Consider the following 18764-nt stretch of genomic DNA (forward strand, 5'->3'; position numbering starts at 1 on the left):
GCAGGAAGGTCATTGGAGAGGTTTGGACTAGACATAAGTCAGGAAAGCATCACTCTAGAGATGATGTTCAAAGGAGTGGGAATCCCTGAGACTACCTAGGCAGAAAGGTAGATGGGGAGAAGAACCTGGTTGGAGTACTTAAAGTCAGGGGGGAGAAGGAGGGGCCACAAAGAAACATGATCTTGGGCTCAGGAAGATAGAGAAGAAGAACAATCTGAAGGATGTGGGTTCCAAAACCAAGAGAGGAATTGTTTTCTGCTCTATTTTAAAGGATGGGGTGAAAGTGGGGTGTCTGCAGTGTGGAATACTCTTGGTGATGGAACACAGGCAATACTTTTAAGAAGGTTTGCCATGAAGCAGAGTAGAGAAACGGCTCCAGAGGCATAAAAGACAATGGTAAAGTGATGGGAGGATTTATTTTTCTTATAATATAGGAGGTACTAGAACATAGATGTAACCCAGTGGGAATGACCTAGCTGATAGAAAAATCTGTGGTCCACAAGGAGGAGAAGCAACTTCTCCTGATAGAAAAATCTGGGGTCCAAAAGGAAGAGAAGTGACAAGAAGGGACAAGCATAGGTGGGTACAAGGACAGAAGTGAGGAGGCTACTCCTTAAAGATACATGGGATATTTCCTCCATTTCCAAAGGAGAAAAGACAGACAAGCACTGCATTGTAAAAAAAAAAAAAACAATGGGCGTCGCATAGATTCCAGGTTTTGGATGAAGTCTAAGGTCATCTCTGAACCACGTCTGAGAAGGGGGATGGAGAGTTTGAGGAAAGGAGGGGAAGTCTGGGTAGCTGTCTTGAGGAGAGGAAAAGCACACTTGCTGGGGAAATGTAATTGGATGGCCATCCATCCAATGGATGTGTGGCAGTGTGGCATTCCATCTGGGGCTTGCGATCATGAAATTTGCATGAAATTAGCCAGCCCAAATGTAGAGGTCTTTAGTTCAGTTATTCAGCTGTTTGAATGCTGGCATGGAAAAGGGTGATGCTTGAGTTTGGCCAGACTGGAGATTTACCAGAGGAGACAGGAGAAAAAGAGAAAGAATGAAGCAAAGAAATTCAGAATATTTGAGAAAATTCCAGGGACCGGGAGGCAAATGAAGATGGGAGGGTGCTAAGGATAGTGGCTCAGTTCATGGGTTAGAAGCCTCGTGAGGAGAAAGAAATTGTTGCACTAAGGATTCTGGATAGGTGAGCGGAAAGGCTACATGGCTGTAGGTGGAGAAAAGGAGGCTCAATGTTGAGATTTCAGAGCTGCAGTTTCTAGGGATGGCAAAGGCCGTGATATATCCAGTGGCTGGGCAGCTAAGGGGTAGGGAAAAAAACTCATCAATAATGTTACTGAGAAGCCAGAAATGATAAGGATCATGGGTTTTGTTTTGCTTTTTTCTAAGAAGTGGATTTATTTAGAGAGAAACACACTCCACAGATGGAGTGTGGTCCATCTCAGAAGGTATGTGCTGCCATGGGATCTTTTTCACTTTTATTATTAACAAAAAATTCCCTCCAGGCAGCAAGAAATCAACGCAGCACTTTCATTGCTATTTTTTGTTCATAGATACGGGGGACCTGCTCTCTTACTTCCTACTTATGCCTTCTAGATGCTTCTGAATGTTTGTTAGCACCACTTTTATCAATACATGCCACCATCCTACATAGGAGGAGCACAAACACAGAGATTCCATAGTTTAAATCAATGACAAATTTCTTTACAAATTATGTATAATTTCAAAATTGTTCTACCAAATTCCCTTACAATATGATTACAGTATACTTGAGTAGCAGTTGTCCTGAAATAGGATATTATGTGAAAACTGAAAAAGCCCCCATTCTCCAGGCCTGTGAGGACTGCAGAGCCAGGTTTAGGGAAGTGGAAATTTGAGAAGGACTTGGAAAATGTACATAGGAAATAGGCTGTTCTCATTCCTTGCTCCTTCTTTTCTTTTCTAATATTTTTTAATTTGGATTTTTTTTTTTTTTGCTTTTGTTTTTGCTCCTTCTTTTCTTGTCTTCCCTTTGTGACCTCACCTTTCTACTCTATGTCCGTGGGATGATTGCTTGTTGTAATTTTATATGAAAATAATTGCATCAGTAATACAGACTTTTCTAGAATGCACACTCTCTAAGGGCAGAGACTTTGTTTTGTCTACTCCCATATTCCCCCAAGCCTAGAACAGTGCCTGACACATGAAGGGTACATAATCAACAGTTGTTGAATGAATGAATGCTTATTGTGGGAAACTAGAAAACACATTATAGGGAACATGAAAAATACCTCTTCAGAAGTCTCCTTTGATTCTGCCATGTAGATAGTCCACTAAACCTAAATTTTAATAAATATCCTACCAGACACATAAATAAGTATCTATTTAAAAGTATAAAAAAATGTCTGAGAATGATAAACACTAGATTCAAAAGGGTGTTGCCTCCTGAGGGTGGAGGGAGGAAAAGGGATGTGATTGAGAAAGAGTACATAGAAAGTTTCAGCTATACGGCAATGGTCTAGTTCTTAAACTAGATGTTGGATACTTGGGTGTTTATTATATTATGCTTTTAACATATCTAAATTGTATGAAATCTTCCCACATTTTTAAATTCAGACAACAAACATGTTTACTTTAACAAAAGTGGAGGCATGCATACTGATTACTGTTTTGTGTTGTTGTTTTTTTGGCCATGTTGCTTGGCCTGTGGGATCTCAGTTCCCTGATCAGGGGTTGAATCTGGACCATAGCAGTGAAAGCACTGAATCCTAGCCACTGGACTTCCAGGGCACTCCCTGATCACTATTTTGAATTCTGCCTTTTCTCACTTATTTCCTATATGTCCTATATTGTTCTGGAGAGAGGTAGATTACTATTAGTAGTAAATTATTTCTATACAGCACATCAATTTCATTTCATAGATTACAGTATATGAAATATAGTGTAGTTAACCACTTCCCTGATTTGAGATAGGGATAAATACATCATTTGGGGCACCAATTTAAGTTGCTGCCACCTTTTTTAAAAAAAATCTATTTTTAATTGGAGGATACTTGCTTTACAATGTTGTGTTGGTTTTTGTCATACAACAGTGTGAATCACCCATAAGTATACATATATCTCCTCCCTCTCAAACCTTCGTCTTATCCTACCAGCACCCCCAACCCACCCCTCTGGGTTGCCACAGAGGATGGGGATGAACTCTTTGTGTTATATACCAACTTCCTGCTAGCTATCTATTTTACAAATGGCAATGTATATGTTTCAGTGCTACTGTCTCAGTTTGTCCCACCCTCTCCTTCCCCTGCCGTGTGCACAAATCTCTGCCTGCATCTCTATTCCTGCCCTGCAAATAGATTATCAGCACTGTTTTTCTAGATTCCATATATATGCATTAATATACAATATTTTTCTCCCTCTGACTTACTTTACCTTGTATATCCACCTAGGTTCATCCACCTCAATTCAACTGACTCAAATTCATTCCTTTTTGTGGCTGAATAATATTCTATGGCATATATATACCACAACTTTTTTACTCATTCATCTGTTGATGGACATCTAAGCTGCTTCCATCACTTTTTTTCAAACTGTTATACATATAACCCTTTATTAATGACCCAAAGGTCAAAGAACTTGATGTTCTGTCATTGTGAGTGAGTGAAATGTGGGGAGATAGAAGATGTGCTGACTCCCTATGAAGTATTTAAAAAAACAATCCACAGGAGAAGGAAAGTACTATGGACTGAACGTTGCATCCCTCCAAAATTTATCTCTTGAAGACTTAATCCCCAGTATGATAGTATTTGGATGGCAGAGCCTTTGGGAGGTAGGGCTTCACATGCGGCTCAGTGGTAAAAGAATCCGCCTGCAATGCAGGAGACTCTAGTTCAATCCTTGTGTCAGAAAGATACCCTGGAGAAGGAAATGGCAACCCATTCCAGTATCCTTGCCTGGGAAGTCCCATGGACAGAGGAGCCTGGCAGGCTACATTCCATGGGGTTGCGAAGAGTTGGGCACTACTTTAGCAACTAAGAGCACAGACACGCCTTTGGAAGGCAGTCAGGTAGAGTCTTCATGGTGGGCTTAGCGACCTTAGGAAACCTGTGCCTTGTGAGGTTACAGCAAGAAAGCAGCCATTTGCAAACCAGAAAAGGGTGCTCACCGGACACTGAATCTACTGGTACTTTGATCTTGAACTTCTTAGCTTTCAGAACTCTAAGAAATAAATGTTCATTGCTTAAGGCCCAAAACAAAACTCCCAACCCCCAACACATTGTTGCCTTCCAACCGCCATGTACAAGGGAAGGCTGAGATTCTCCATACAGTGTGACATTCATGGACCTAGAAACCACTTGGGGAAGCCTAGCGAAGGTGTTGATCTCCTAGTGCTATGTACAAAGGTCAGATTATTTTTCTTTGTTTGGATCTAACTTTTGTTCCCCAACAAGAAAGGAGAAAGTACATATGTTCCTCATGACGCAGAGAAACACTGAATTCAGACAAAGCCAGGCTAAACCTTTGAACAGAATTGATCAAGTTTTTAATCAACAGCTTTCCCGCCCACTCACCCGAGTAGATGGTTGAATTACTGATCAATTGTGTCAGTTCTTTTGAGTAGGTGATCTGAATCACGTTCTGCATCCTAGCATAGCCACAGACCATGTGCAAAATAAGATCACTCAAGATGAGCTGCAAATGAAAGAGACTTATGAAAAGGCTTTTCTCTGTACAGTAGACACGAAGCATAGCTTTTGTTTCTGAACGTGATTGTTTTGGATGTATTTCCAGGCATGGCGTATGCTCTACTAGCTGCTGTTCCTGTCGGATATGGTCTCTACTCTGCTTTTTTCCCTATCCTGACGTACTTTATTTTTGGAACGTCAAGACACATCTCAGTTGGTAATTATAAGCATATACAATTCTGTTTGTTCACATTGAACGTGTTTGGGCTATATTATGTGTGTTCTGCTTCCATATCTTTGTTACTGTTTTCTAGCAAGATAGGGCTTTTCCTATTCAGTGATGCAAAGGTTTCTTCTTAGCTTTCAAAATACTATGCTGTCAGATAGCTTTATACCTAACGTTTTTTGTAATGAAGAGGAGAAAATTGAAAGATGGTTAAAAAAGTATAGACTACCTTCAAATCTTAGCATGTTTGGCTTTTCAAAAATGTTAATACATTTGACTCTACTTAGAAAGTGTTCTAAAATGAAACATGATAAGGGAAAATAATCTTCAAGAGGTCTTTGAATCTGTTTTACTAGATTAAATTAGTTTTACTAAATTATGTTCATCAAATACATATTCATTGTCTTATTAAAGAACGTAGTTATTTTAAGTCACTAATATTTGAAGACTGGGAAAATTGTGCCAAAACAATTTAGAAACTAAGCTTGGCTTTCCTTCTTGATATAGCTCCAAATAGATTTATTTCCTGATGTTCCTAAAATTTGAATTTTCTTCTGCTAGAATGTTCTAGTAAATGAATGTTTTAATGCTATTTTGCAACGTTGACATTTATACTTGAGATAAGTTTTCGCCTACATCCATCTGCTGGCTAGACATGTCTACCTGGGCAATCCTCTTAAAACAAATAGAGCCATCTACTGCTCTATCTCCAACCCTTATCCTTATCCTTAGTTGTATAATATTTCGCCCAGTGTCTGGAGTATTTCCTTGTCTATAAAGAGAGATCAGGAGGAGATTATTGATTAAAGAACTTCCTTACCTGGGAGAGTTTATTAGTACAAAATGCATGACAAGGTAAGGAACATGGGAGTTGATTTTTTTTCTCTCTGGTATTCTATACATTTATACACTTCAGGTTATTGGATTTTGGTACTGAGTCCTTCTAACTGGTAAAGCCTTCCATGATCAAAGGGTAGGATCCTCATCATCACAGATAAAAATATCAGTAGTGATAGAGCAGCTGCTGAAAGAAAAGTACTTTTGAAACATAGACTCTACTATAGAGTGATATTTGATATGAAAAAATAATTTGTTTTGGAAAAAGAAAAAGAGAAACTCTACACTACCTTTGCTATTTTTTTAATTTGTTTTTTACTTTAGCTATTTCTTTAACCAAATTTTGGCCTTGTGATATTGATCAAGGTCCTCAGCTCCACAGAGATCAGGACACTGGATGCTCTAGGAAATGAACTTACATGGAATAAAAATAAGATGGAACAAGTAAGGATTCAGCTAATATGACATTTCTGCCAAGAAGCCTTTCTTGACAACTCCCCCTTCCATCCCCCTGTTCCCACCCATACACAAGAAGATCATACACAGTTTAGACAGCCTTCCTGTGTACTTATAAAGTGCCTGAAAACTGTGTTATAGTGACCCACCTGCACATCTCTCTCGCTCATTACTGGGTCATGAATGCCTTGAAACAACTGCTTTTTAGCTTCTTTTGTGAACAAACAGTATTTTTCCAATCACAGCTAATTACTTCAGATGGATCTTTGTGTAGACATGTTGAACCTAAACATTTGCAATTAATAATAATTATTATTTTTTAGTTTTTTTATGGAAGTATAAAGTTTTTTATGGAAGTGCTTAATAATTATTAATTGATAATGGCTTTTTCCCCCAGGACCTTTCCCAGTGGTCAGTTTAATGGTGGGCTCTGTTGTTCTGAGCATGGCCCCCGATGAACACTTTCTCGTATCCAGCAGTAACGGAACTGCACTGAATACCACCGTGATAGACTTTGCAGCTAGAGATGCAGCAAGAGTATTGATTGCGAGCACCCTTACTCTTTTGGTTGGAATCATACAGGTAATGGGCTTACAAGCGATATACAGGTTGACAGAATTTGTATCTGAAAGAACTGTTAAGCATGTGGACTTAAAGATTCATTTAAAAGCAAAACAAATCACTTTAAGACTCTCAAAGCTTATTTTTTAAGTTATACTGTTTTAGGTCAGATGCTAAAATAGTCAGTAAGCCGCCACTTATTAAAGCTCACTTAATCATCAAAGTCAGAGACAGAAAAAACAAGACAGAGGAACATGTGTGATTAGAATGAGAATAGGAAAAGGGAGTTGTGCCAGAACCCATAAAGAGACAAAAAATATTCTGGTCACTGGAGCCATGAAACCTAAAGTTACAGGAAAAAACCTACATGAATTTTTCTTATTATATATCTAGAAATACTTTAAGGTTCATACTACACATGATTTTCAAATTTTAGAATGGTGGATGGGAGAGATAGGGCCAGCATTTTAGTTGGTATTAAGTTTAATTCATTAATAGTTCAAAAGTGTTGGTCCTTCTCCCAGGCAAGCGTTTAATTTTCCCTTCTTTCTTGTTCTAGTTGATATTTGGAGGTTTGCAGGTTGGATTCATAGTGAGGTATCTGGCAGATCCTTTGGTTGGTGGATTCACAACAGCTGCTGCCTTCCAAGTGTTGGTCTCACAGCTAAAGATCGTCCTCAATGTTTCAACCAAAAACTATAACGGAATTCTCTCCATCGTCTATGTAAGTGTTGCTTCTCTGCAGGGATGGCTCACTTTTCCTACTGAACCTGAGTCTGGAGAGTATAAGCTCCTCCATGCCATGCTTTGGGAGCCATTGAAAACATTCTTCTCTGAAAGAAGCAGTAGCATCAGGAGTTACATTGAAGAAGGCAGAGTTTGCAAATCATTGTTTTCAGTGGGTCAGTATGGTTTCAGAAGTGTCATCAATCTTCAAAATATTAATAAAAGCAAAGTTTTATACTGAAGACTGGTTTGGGAGGCAGCACACTTGAGCTGCATTCTCAACCTTGCCTCTCACAAGCTAAGTGACCTTGGACACAGGGTGTAGGATAGTGGCTGAAAACTCAGTTTGGATGACCAAGATTAACATATACCCTGACTCTATTATTTATTATTTGCTCTATTGCATGAGCAAATTGCTATGCCTCAACTTCCTTCCCTGCAAAATGGAGTTGGTAATAATATATACAAATTAAATTAAATAAGGCTGTATGAGAAGCCCATGGTCTAGGGGCTGGCAAATAACAAAGTACTCAAAAAAAGAGTGTTACTTTGAGGGGCTTTCCTGGTGGTCCGTAGGTTAAGACTCTGTGCCTATACTGCAGGGGAGGTGGGTACAATCTCTGGTTGGGGAACTAAGCTGAAATTATTTATTATTTCACATCTCAGGACTTCTTTTCTTTTTTATTTATAAAGTGAAATGATTGGAGATGTATCTCTAAAGCCTTTTTTAACTCTGAGAGTCCATAAAATGCATAATGTAAATGTCCCAGCAATTATAGATGAAAAGGAATGTTAGATTCGGAGATGATTCAACATGCAAAAGAGATGCAAAAGAAGGATGTATTCCACACTAATTAGATTTGAAAAAGTTCTTGGATCTAAATATGTGTTCTATATAGAGCATATTATCGATGCTTGAAAAATGGTGATAATAGTAACATGATGTCACCCTAGCTTAGGGAGAATGATACCAAATACAATGTGCTAGCATTAAGAATGGAGTCCTTTAATGACCCGTCTATTCTAATGACCTTTAATTTCTTTAATAATCCATGTAGCTTTTAAAATGAGGTAAGGCTGTGCATACCTATCTTAAAATTAGTGAGGTGGTCAAGGGTTTGCTGAAGCTTGCAGCATTGCCGTAGTTCCATTCAACATTAGCATTACTTTATCCATTCAACAAATGTTACCTAGTGTCTATTATGAGCCAGATATCATGCTGAGCAGTGGGACTAGATGCATACTTGCTCAATAGCTCAGTTATCCCTGACTCTTTGCAACCCTTTGAACTGTAGCTTACCAGGCTCCTCAGTTCATGGGATTTCCTAGGCAAGAATACTGCAGTGGGTTGCCATTTCCTCCTCCAGAGGATTGTCCCAATCCAGGGATCAAGCCTGCATCTCCTGTGTCTCCTGCATTGCAGGTGGATTCTTTACCTGCTGAGCCACTGGAGAAGCCCGAGGTAGAGGCTAGGCTACCTAGCCCTAGGACTAGGTAGAGGAGGCAGTTTAACATAGTGATTAAGACTATGGACTTTGGAGTCTTGGTTCTACCACTTATGATCCTATGATTAAATATGATGTGATTCTGGGCATGTCATATTTGACTTCTTTTTCCCTGCCAAGTCCTAGGTTTGCTTTGAGATCATCTGACTGCCTTTTTCTGACAGGTTATCTCACTTTTGCAGTCTCTATGCGCTGTGGTTTTTGTTGTTATTGTTTGTTTTTTGCTTTCTTACTTTCTCTGTCAACTGTTTGTTCATTTATCCCTTATTGTCATCCATTCATCTTTTCAATAAGTATTTATTGAAACCTACCATGTGCCAGGGACTTTTCAGTCCTTGTACAAACTCACTGACTCCTGAATCCACCAAGACACCCCTGACTGAGTGTGCTCACCTCCTTGTTTGAACATTGCTAGGCCTGCGTCCTCACAGATTACAGGAGGCCTAGTCTGATAGGTAATCTGGGTCCTTGGTCACTGTTGGACTTCTGAAGATGGGGGAAATGAAATTTCACAGTTTTTCTGGTCTCTTAGGACATGTTTAAGATAAAGCTTGCTGCAAATAACCCCACTTTCAACAGAGACCAAAGTAAACTGGGAAACACTAGATAGAACAAGGTCAAAAGTAGTTATTAAACTATTATGTGCCTTATGTTGTGTTGAACATTATTCTTGAAGCTTCACGTTAGAATGTGTTAGAGAATTCTGCAAGCCATTCCTTCCAGGTCAGCCAAGTTGGATAAAGATACTTCAATCATCCTTGTGTGAGGGTGAATATAAGCTTGCTTTTCTGAAAAAAGAAGAAACAGCAGGTCTGGAAATAATTGCTAAAGGATTGAATGAGCCTCTCAGTACCTGAACAGAGAATTCTGCTTATGATATTACTGGTTGTGACTATTCATGAAAGAATCCTTCAACAAATGCAGGGCATTTGTGGATTCCTCCAGGAAAGACTGTAAGATTGTTGTAAGATGGATTTCCCTGGAATGGAGTTAACATCCCTTTTGTTGTAAACTTATGCTTTGGATCATCTGCCTGCTCCTCTCTCAAAAAAAAAAAGAAAAAGGAAATAATGAATATAAATAATTGGAGAAGGACATAATGGAAAAGAAAGAAAAACAGAAACTTCAGTTTACAAATGCCAGAGATGCTGGGTATAGGATGCAGAAGGGAGGGGCTTCCCTAGTGGTCCAGTGGTTAAGATTCCATGTCCCCAGTTCAGAGGGCACAGGTTCTATCCCTGGTTGGGAAACTAAGATCCCACATGCTGTGTGGCCAAAAAAAAAAAAGAGAGAGGCTACAAAAGGAAAATTACAAGGTGCTGGCAGAATTCAGAATTAGTAATACTCAAGCTACTGTGTAGCTACTCAATTATGTAAGTAAATCATGCAGTCCATTTCAAAGTGGTTATGTTTTCCTACCATTCACTCTGAATGGTTTGTCTTGATAGACAAGGGAAGTCTTTCTGCTTGCTGACTAAATTGGCTCTGTGTCCCCATTTCTTCCCTAACGAGAAGGAAGACCACATTGAAAAGTTCTGCCCAGATGGTGAGAGTTTTGAAAGCTACCCCTAAGCTTGATCAGATTCGTTATTTAGAACCTATTTCCGTATGTAAAAATGAAGCCATTATAAAACAAAAGTAACACTTTAAGGGTTGATCTTATATATGCACAGAAGTTCTGGTGGGAGGAAATTCCTGACAGCAAGGGGTTTGTTATATTGGTAGAGACAAGATGAATTAAAATAAATTTGGCACCAAAAGTTAACTAATGATTTTCCTCATATGTAATACAGGTATAATTTTTAACTTATGGCTTCATATACCCAGTAGGAAGAAATTCTTTAAATGAAATGGTTCTAAAATTCTCCAAGCATAGTAGGAAATATAATAAAATATCCATTTCCGAAAAGTTTTATTATCTTGATTTGCCTGGTCAGAATACTAGGCTGAAATATGGAATTGTAAGTGTATCCATATTTTAAACATATTTTAGTTAGTATTTTAATTTATTAAAATATTAATAAGTTAGAGTTACTTTTCAGTGCTTTCTTGTCTCATTTCTGTATCTTGGAGTATTAATACAATCTGACTACTTCAGTTTATATGGGTTGGTTTTATTTCCACATATATTAAGCTTTCTTTTGTATAACTTTTCATAAGAGATTCTGAATAAATATTCAATATAGGCAACTGATATATTCATAAGCTTGTTTGATGTTATTGTGTAATGTAAACTGATCTTGGCTTTTGCAACTCACATTACATTTATTTTATTTTTTTCATATTACATTTTTAATACAGTCACAGATGCTTTTTATTCAAAGGTCTAAGTGAGTCTCATAGATTACATGAGAATCCTATAGTGATCATTTTTGTAAGGTGAAAATTTTTAGGATTGGGATAGTTGTTCATATTGTTCTTAAGTTTGAATTTTTCCATCTTGTGTTGAAAGTAAACCTTTATTGTGTAGACAGTTAATTGAAGTATTATGTTTAGCTCATGAATTAATGAGGGTCATCATCAGGAAATTTGATTATATAAAGAACTGGATAGCAATACCTTGAAGACTATGTTATTTAGGGCTGTGTACTACTATGGTGTGCACACGTGTGCTAAGTTGCTTTAGTCGTGTCTGACTCTTTTTGACCTGATGGACGATAGCTGGCCAGGCTCCTCTGACCATGGGATTCTCCAGGCAAGAATACTGGAGTGGGTGGCCATTTCCTCCTCCAGTGGATCTTCCTGACCAGGGAACTGAACCCATGTCTCTTATTCTCCTGCATTGGCAGGAGGGTTCTTTACTACTAGCACCACCTGGGAAGCCTGTGCTGCTCTGGTAGATGCCTTAAATTCTTGAGTTGTTGTGTCTGCTTGTATAGTTTCTGATTTATTTTCTTTTTCACCTTGCTATCACTGGCTTCATCTTGTTACTATCAATGTATCTGCCTCTAGCAATTTTTACTGACTCTGGAAAGTGTTCAAAGTAAACATGCTAGTATTGGGTTTAAAGCAAGGACAAAAATACTCTGAAAATCCAGGAGGCTTCCCACAAATCAGATTCTTGAACTCTAGTTCAAGCACTTGGTGGAATGTATTTTGCTTACACAATGGCTTGTTCTCTGATTCCCTTACTCTTGAACGTTTCCCAAAGAATGAGGTTGCTGGCAAGATGACTCCTACGTTAGCTGTTGATCACTATACATAATTGTTACCAGATTGTTGTTATAATTATTTGAAGTAATATTTTATCTTCATTTAAAATATATATCTATCAAAGGACTCATTCAAAGGAAAGTAACCTTCACTGGGAGATTACTTGTCTGGAAGAACCTTCTAAAGTCATGCCTTCTATGGAAGTTCCTATAACAAAGGTATTAGTGTTCTCCCTTGAGATTCTTCCTTGCTAATCTCCTTTGATTCCCAGAAACCACCTATTTACAAAACAAAGCTATTTTTTCTTGAGCTGGATTGTATGTCCACTTGGAAAGAGTTCAGTTCAGTTCAGTTCAGTTGCTCAGTCGTGTCCGACTCTTTGCAACCCCATGGACTGCAGCACACCAGGCTTCCCTGTCCATCACCAACTCCCGGAGCTTACCCAAACTCATGTCCATTGAGTCAGTGATGCCATCCAACCATCTCATCCTCTGTTGTCCCCTTCTCCTCCTACCTTCAATCTTTCCCAGCATCAGGATCTTTTCCAATGAGTCAGTTCTTTGCATCAGGTGGCCAAAGTATTGGAGTTTCAGCTTCAACATCAGTCCTTCCAATGAACACCCAGGACTGATCTCCTTTAGGATAGACTGGTTGGATCTCCTTGCAGTCCAAGGGACTCTCAAGAGTCTTCTCCAACACCACAGTTCAAAAGCATGAATTCTTTGGTGCTCAGCTTTCTTTATAGTCCAACTCTCACATCCATACATGACTATTGGAGAAACCATAGCCTTGACTAGACAGGCCTTTGTTGACAAAGTAATGTCTCTGCTTTTTAATATGCTCTCTAGTTTGGTGATAACTTTCCTTCCAAGGAGCAAGCCTCTTTCAATTTCATGGCTGCAATCACCATCTGCAGTGATTTTGAAGGTCCAAAAAATGAAGTCAGCCACTGTTTCCACTGTTTCCCCATCTATTTGCCATGAAGTGATGGGACTGGATGCCATGATCTTAGTTTTCTGAATGTTGAGCTTTAAGTCAACTTTTTCACTCTCCTTTTTCACTTTCATCAAGAGGCTCTTTAGTTCTTCTTCACTTTCTGCCATGAGGTGGTGTCATCTGCACATCTGAGGTTATTGATATTTCTCCCGGCAATCTTGATTCCAGCTTGAGCTTCTTCCAGCCCAGTGTTTCTCAAGATGTACTCTGCATATAAGTTAAATAAGCAGGGTGACAATATACACAGCCTTGACATACTCCTTTTCCTATTTGGAACCAGTCTGTTGTTCCATGTCCAGTTCTAACTGTTGCTTCCTGACCTGTATACAGGTTTCTCAAGAGTCAGGTCAGGTGGTCTGGTATTCCCATCTCTTGAAGAATTTTCCACAGCAGTTTATTGTGATCCACCACAGTCAAAGGCTTTGGCATAGTCAATAAAGCAGAAATAGATGTTTTTCTGGAACTCTCTTGCTTTTTTTTTTTTGAAAGAGTTAGTTTTATTTAAATGATCATAGTTCAAGTTTGAACTAAGTACCAAATTAATTTCCAAAAATTTCTATTTGACCTATATATCAATTCAATAGCTTTTCTTTGTCATAAAGAATGGACGAGTCCATATGTATCTACATATGAAGAATTTTAGGAATTTTTATTAACATCTGTATCATTCATGTTTAGTGAAGAGTTTTACCTAAAATATTGATTAACCAGGACTTTTGATTTCGGTTTTTAATTTCAGTAATACATATCAACATGATGAAAATTAGGTAACTTAGAAGCACCTGTAAAGCTACTTAAGGTATAAACTTTTAAAGCTTTTCTGCAAGCAAAAGACAGTATATAATGATATATTTTCTTTTAAAAGATCTCATTTTTATTGTAAAAAATACAGATAAGCTAAAATAAGAAAGCAGAAATCACCCATACTTTTGCCACTCCAAGTTAACCATCATTAGTAACTTGGTATTTATATTACAAGGGTTAGACATTAATGGTGTCTGTATTAACAAACACAAATTAAAATTTTTTTAATTTTACATGAAATTCTTAAGTGCTCTTTGATGATGATATGATTTTTCATACAGGAGGTATATGAAATTATTTTTTTTACAGACACTGGTTGAGATTTTTCAAAATATTGGTAACACTAATCTTGCTGATTTCATTGCTGGCTTACTCACCATTATCATCTGTATGGCGGTTAAGGAATTAAATGATCGATTTAAACACAAAATCCCAGTCCCTATTCCTATAGAAGTGATTGTGGTAAGTAGAATGTGTAATTAGAAAATTCAGCATTAATTAGCTTTGTAAGAAAGGAACTGTTCAAACAAATGAACTCTTTTAAAACCTCTTTTGTTTTATTTCAGACAATAGCAGCTACTGCCATTTCGTATGGAGTTGACCTGCAAAAAAATTATAATGCTGGCATTGTTAAATCCATCCCAAGTGGGTGAGTATGGAGTTCCTCTTAGGCATTAATAATAAATTGTCAGTACCTCCTTTTTAAATGAAACAAGCTTCATTTCACTGGTGGTCCTTCAATAGTCTCATGTGTGTTATCTTAAAGAAATATCCCATTTGTGCAAACTATCAGCTAAAGATCAAGTCATTTGTTTAAAAGCAGTGCTATATGCTCTGTCTTTTTCTTTACACTCTTAAAACATGGCAGGACATGCACAGTTAACTCCAGACTCCTGATTTAAACTCATATATACAATTACAGTATAAGCAGAATCATGGTGTGTAACGCTTATTGTACTGAGAACAATCTGCTTAAAGAAAAAGGGAGATCTGGCCTAAATTCTCTTCCATATAATCAGCTTAAGATAATAATTATATCATTTGTTCCTATAAATAAAATGGATGATCTTTAAGGAAGGTTTGATATTTTGGTAGTTTGGTGAATTAAGAGAGTAAGGAACTAAGAGTCTTTGTCCATCTAGTTCTGTGGCGCTAGGGTGGAGGGGGGTTCTCCTATAGTGTAAGTATTAGCTGTTCAGTTGTGTCTGACTCTTTGTGACCCCGTGATTGTAGTCCACCAGGCTTCTCTGTCCATAGAGGTCTCCAGGCAAGAATACTGGAGTGGGTTGCCATTCCCTTCTCCAGGGGATCTTCCTGATCTGGGGATCAAACCCAGGTCTCCTGCATTGCAGGCTGATTCTTTATCATGTGAGCCAGCAACACAAAGATGGTGACAAACCACTGAAATCTCAACCTCAGCTTCTTGTAAAACACCAGTGAGATCCCTCATAAAGTGCAGAGTGAACCAAGGGCCCTACAGCATAATTTGATCCTATGACAGTGAAAAAGAAACACAAATGTTTATTAGATTTGTAACATTAACTTACAGCATTCATGACTAGACTTGCTATTAGATGACAAGTGAGTACTGGTTTCCCTTCCATTAAGTACTAGCTGAGGGACCTGTAACAACACTCTGTGTTTTTCATGCCCTTAATAGAAATTCCTCAGGCCAGGCCAGCCCCCGGGCTTATTCCACAGGGAACTGCTGCCTTGACATTAGATTAATTGTATGATTTCTTCTAATCTATTTAAAAAAAGGAAAGAAAAGTTACAACTGGCTACATGGGGCTTAATTTATGTATCATCCATTCCAGTGTTTCACAAACTCACTTTTTTCTAAGAATTACATAAGGCCTTAACACAAATTCCTTCCTGGTTCTCATCCTAAACCTAATTAATATTTTTCAAAGGGGCTTCACATGATTCTAATGATTAGTAAGTTTGGGAAACTTTACATTAGAGGATCAACATTTTGATAGTGAATCCTAATGCTGGTATAAATATAGTAATAAAAAGATGCAGTGTGGCTACTTGAGTTACAGTGTTTTCACCCTAACAACTAGATTATTTGAGTAGTTTCAAATAGCTACATTAAAAATATATTTTATAGATCCACGTTGTTAGGTTTCCTAGGTGTAACTCTTAGAGGAGGTCCATGGCAAATGCCCTGTCCCCGAAGTCCTTGTTCTATTACTAGATTTTGGGCACTCCCTTTTGCTGCCACAAGTGATTCTTTCTGGCCCTATCAAGAGATTTCCTGGATGCTCTCCTGCTGAAAATGGATCTCTAGCCTCTTGCTGTTGGGTTAGTCAAGTTGAATGCTCTGACAGACCGCTTGTTGTGATTGGTCAGTCTGCCTCACCTGCCTGGCCCCTGGGATATATGTAAGCTCTTCCCCAAGGGTAGTGATCTCACTTGTCTTGTTCAGCTTTTTGATACCCCAGAAATAAGTATAATAACATTAACAAACACTGGAAAAGAAAGCATGATATGGAGATTGGAAAAGGGCAAGGAAAGGAGCGTGGGATGAGTAGGATGAAATGAAGAGGAACAAAAGAATGATTGTGGAACTTCCCTGACAGTCCAATGGTTAAGACCCCTCACTTTCAATGCAGGGGGCGTGGGTTCTATGCCTGGTCAGGAAACTAAGATGCCACATGCTGTGTGGCGCAGCCGAAACAAAACAAAAAAAATATAGATTGTGCCTGCCCACTTCTTCATCTCCTCTCCATGTCAATCCCCCAATAAGGGAGTAAAAGCACAGCCATTACTGGCAGTTTTCCTTAATCCCGTTGAGAGTCAGTGCCATATGTCAGTATTGCTCAGTGTCCAAGGACACCGTCCCCCAAACCATAACCACTTGCCCTATTCCCCTACTGCCTTTCTTGGTCAAATATACAATTTCTCCAAGTGTGGTCAACTTCTGAGCATCTCACTGGGATTCACCCAAACCAGGGCCCCCTATTCTCTCACTAACTCTTTTTCTTAACCAGCAGGCTCTAAGAGGGCAAATCAGATCTGTCTACTTAGGAAATGTCTAACATTCACACTCGGACCCACTAAATACTTCACTTTTCTGGGTCTCAGTTCCCTAATCAACAAAAAGAGAAAGGTAGATTCAACAATTTCAAGGATATTAGATTTAGGATAATACTTTGGATAATATTAAGATATTAGCAGGTTCTAGATTTCTATGGCTTTCTATAAGAACCTTATTTCTACATTACCACTTCCAGTGGTAGTTTCCTATGAAAGGAGCTTCAGGCATGAGGTAGGTCAGGGATTTTTTTTTTTTTTTTTTGCCAGAGAACTGGCCATACGGATAATCATCAAGATGCAGGCACAAGAAAGGAATCCTTTCTGATGTTCATACTTGGGGATGATTGCATACTTATAAACTTGTAGATTTATTTCTTTATATGGTTGGTGAGTAGCTTTGGTTTTGTCAAATAGTAACTGCTTGATCCCACAACTATAGTGACTGTGGAGCATTCTGATAACCATATACATTTAATCTTTTGTGGGTACTCAAGAAGATTTTAAGTATCATGGCTCTTCGATAAGGATTTTCCACTTCACTGTTTCAGCATCTTACATTCTTTGTCTCTGTAACTGACCTGACCACTTCTTGTACAGGGTAAATCTCATTTAATGGCTAGGATATCTTTTAAAGTTATCCTAGATATCAAAGACCTTTGATATTAAAGATATCAAAGACCTCTGAGATGAAATTGTAAGGAGAAACACTTATGAGATGGTGCAGCATAGAATTATGTGGTATTAAAAAATCAGTAATGACAGGTTTCTTCTTGTCAGAGTGTAGATAAGGCAGCATCCATAATCTCTCAAATAGGCGACAAAGGAATCAGCCAGTGAGATAGCACCAGCTTCTGACTGAAAATTGTAAAAGCAGGTGCTACTACTTATCCATCTTATGTACCTCTTGTTCTCTTGGATTAAATTCTTTCATGTCTGACTGTGGCTGGGTTGATGTAGCATTTGGTGAGGTGGGGGAAGAGCATTGTAGTCAAATTGTCACAACATTTTTCATTTAAAAACTAGGTTTTTGCCTCCAGCAATGCCATCTGTGAGTCTGTTTTCTGAGATGCTGACTGCATCATTTTCCATCTCTGTGGTCGCTTATGCCATTGCAGTGTCTGTAGGAAAAGTATACGCCATCAAGCATGATTACACCATCGATGGGAATCAGGTATGGTCACCATTTTGCTGAACTGGTTTCTAGGACTGAAACTAAGAAGAAAATATGGGAAAGACTTTGTTGTCTGTTAAAGAAGGGATTGGTTTCTCCCATCCATCTTTACTGAGTTGGTTTCTCTCCTGCATGTGCTAATTTGAAGTTATTTTCAAATATGCTTGCTGTATCACTTCATTTAAAAAATATATTGTTGTTTATATATCCATATTTTATTAAATATCTGAAAGATAAGAATGTAAAAAAAAATAAGCATGATATACCATTATATTTTTAAAAATACTAGCTATAATTCCATAATATCATCTAATATCAAGTCAGTTTTTAGGTAGATAACCACAATATCATTATCACAACTAAAAAGATGAATAATAATTCTTTAATAACATTAACTATCTAGTCAGTTTTTAGGTTGTCTTAAGTTTTTTGAACAGTTGATTTGTTTGGCTAAATATCCAAAAAAGCTCCACGTGTTATATTAGCTAGATATATCTCTTTTTTATTTTACATTTTTCAAAGATTTATTTTTTTAATTGAGGTATAGTTGATGTACTATATTATATAAGTTTCAGGTATGCAACATAGCAATTCACAAGCTTTAAAGGT

At 38.0% G+C, this 18764-nt stretch overlaps 1 protein-coding gene across 1 annotated transcript in view; it reads left to right on the forward strand.

The window, feature by feature from the left end:
• SLC26A4 (solute carrier family 26 member 4) overlaps positions 1-18764 on the forward strand; it is a 54272-nt gene that overhangs the window by 5385 nt on the left and 30123 nt on the right. Inside the window, exons 3-8 of the mRNA XM_043872260.1 lie at positions 4785-4895; positions 6595-6779; positions 7318-7482; positions 14252-14404; positions 14509-14591; positions 18008-18155. Of these exons, the coding sequence (XP_043728195.1) occupies positions 4785-4895; positions 6595-6779; positions 7318-7482; positions 14252-14404; positions 14509-14591; positions 18008-18155 (845 nt within the window). The remainder of the gene's footprint in view (positions 1-4784; positions 4896-6594; positions 6780-7317; positions 7483-14251; positions 14405-14508; positions 14592-18007; positions 18156-18764) is intronic.

The sequence above is a fragment of the Cervus elaphus genome, chromosome 18, assembly GCF_910594005.1.
Source record: "Cervus elaphus chromosome 18, mCerEla1.1, whole genome shotgun sequence".
Lineage (NCBI taxonomy): Eukaryota > Metazoa > Chordata > Mammalia > Artiodactyla > Cervidae > Cervus > Cervus elaphus.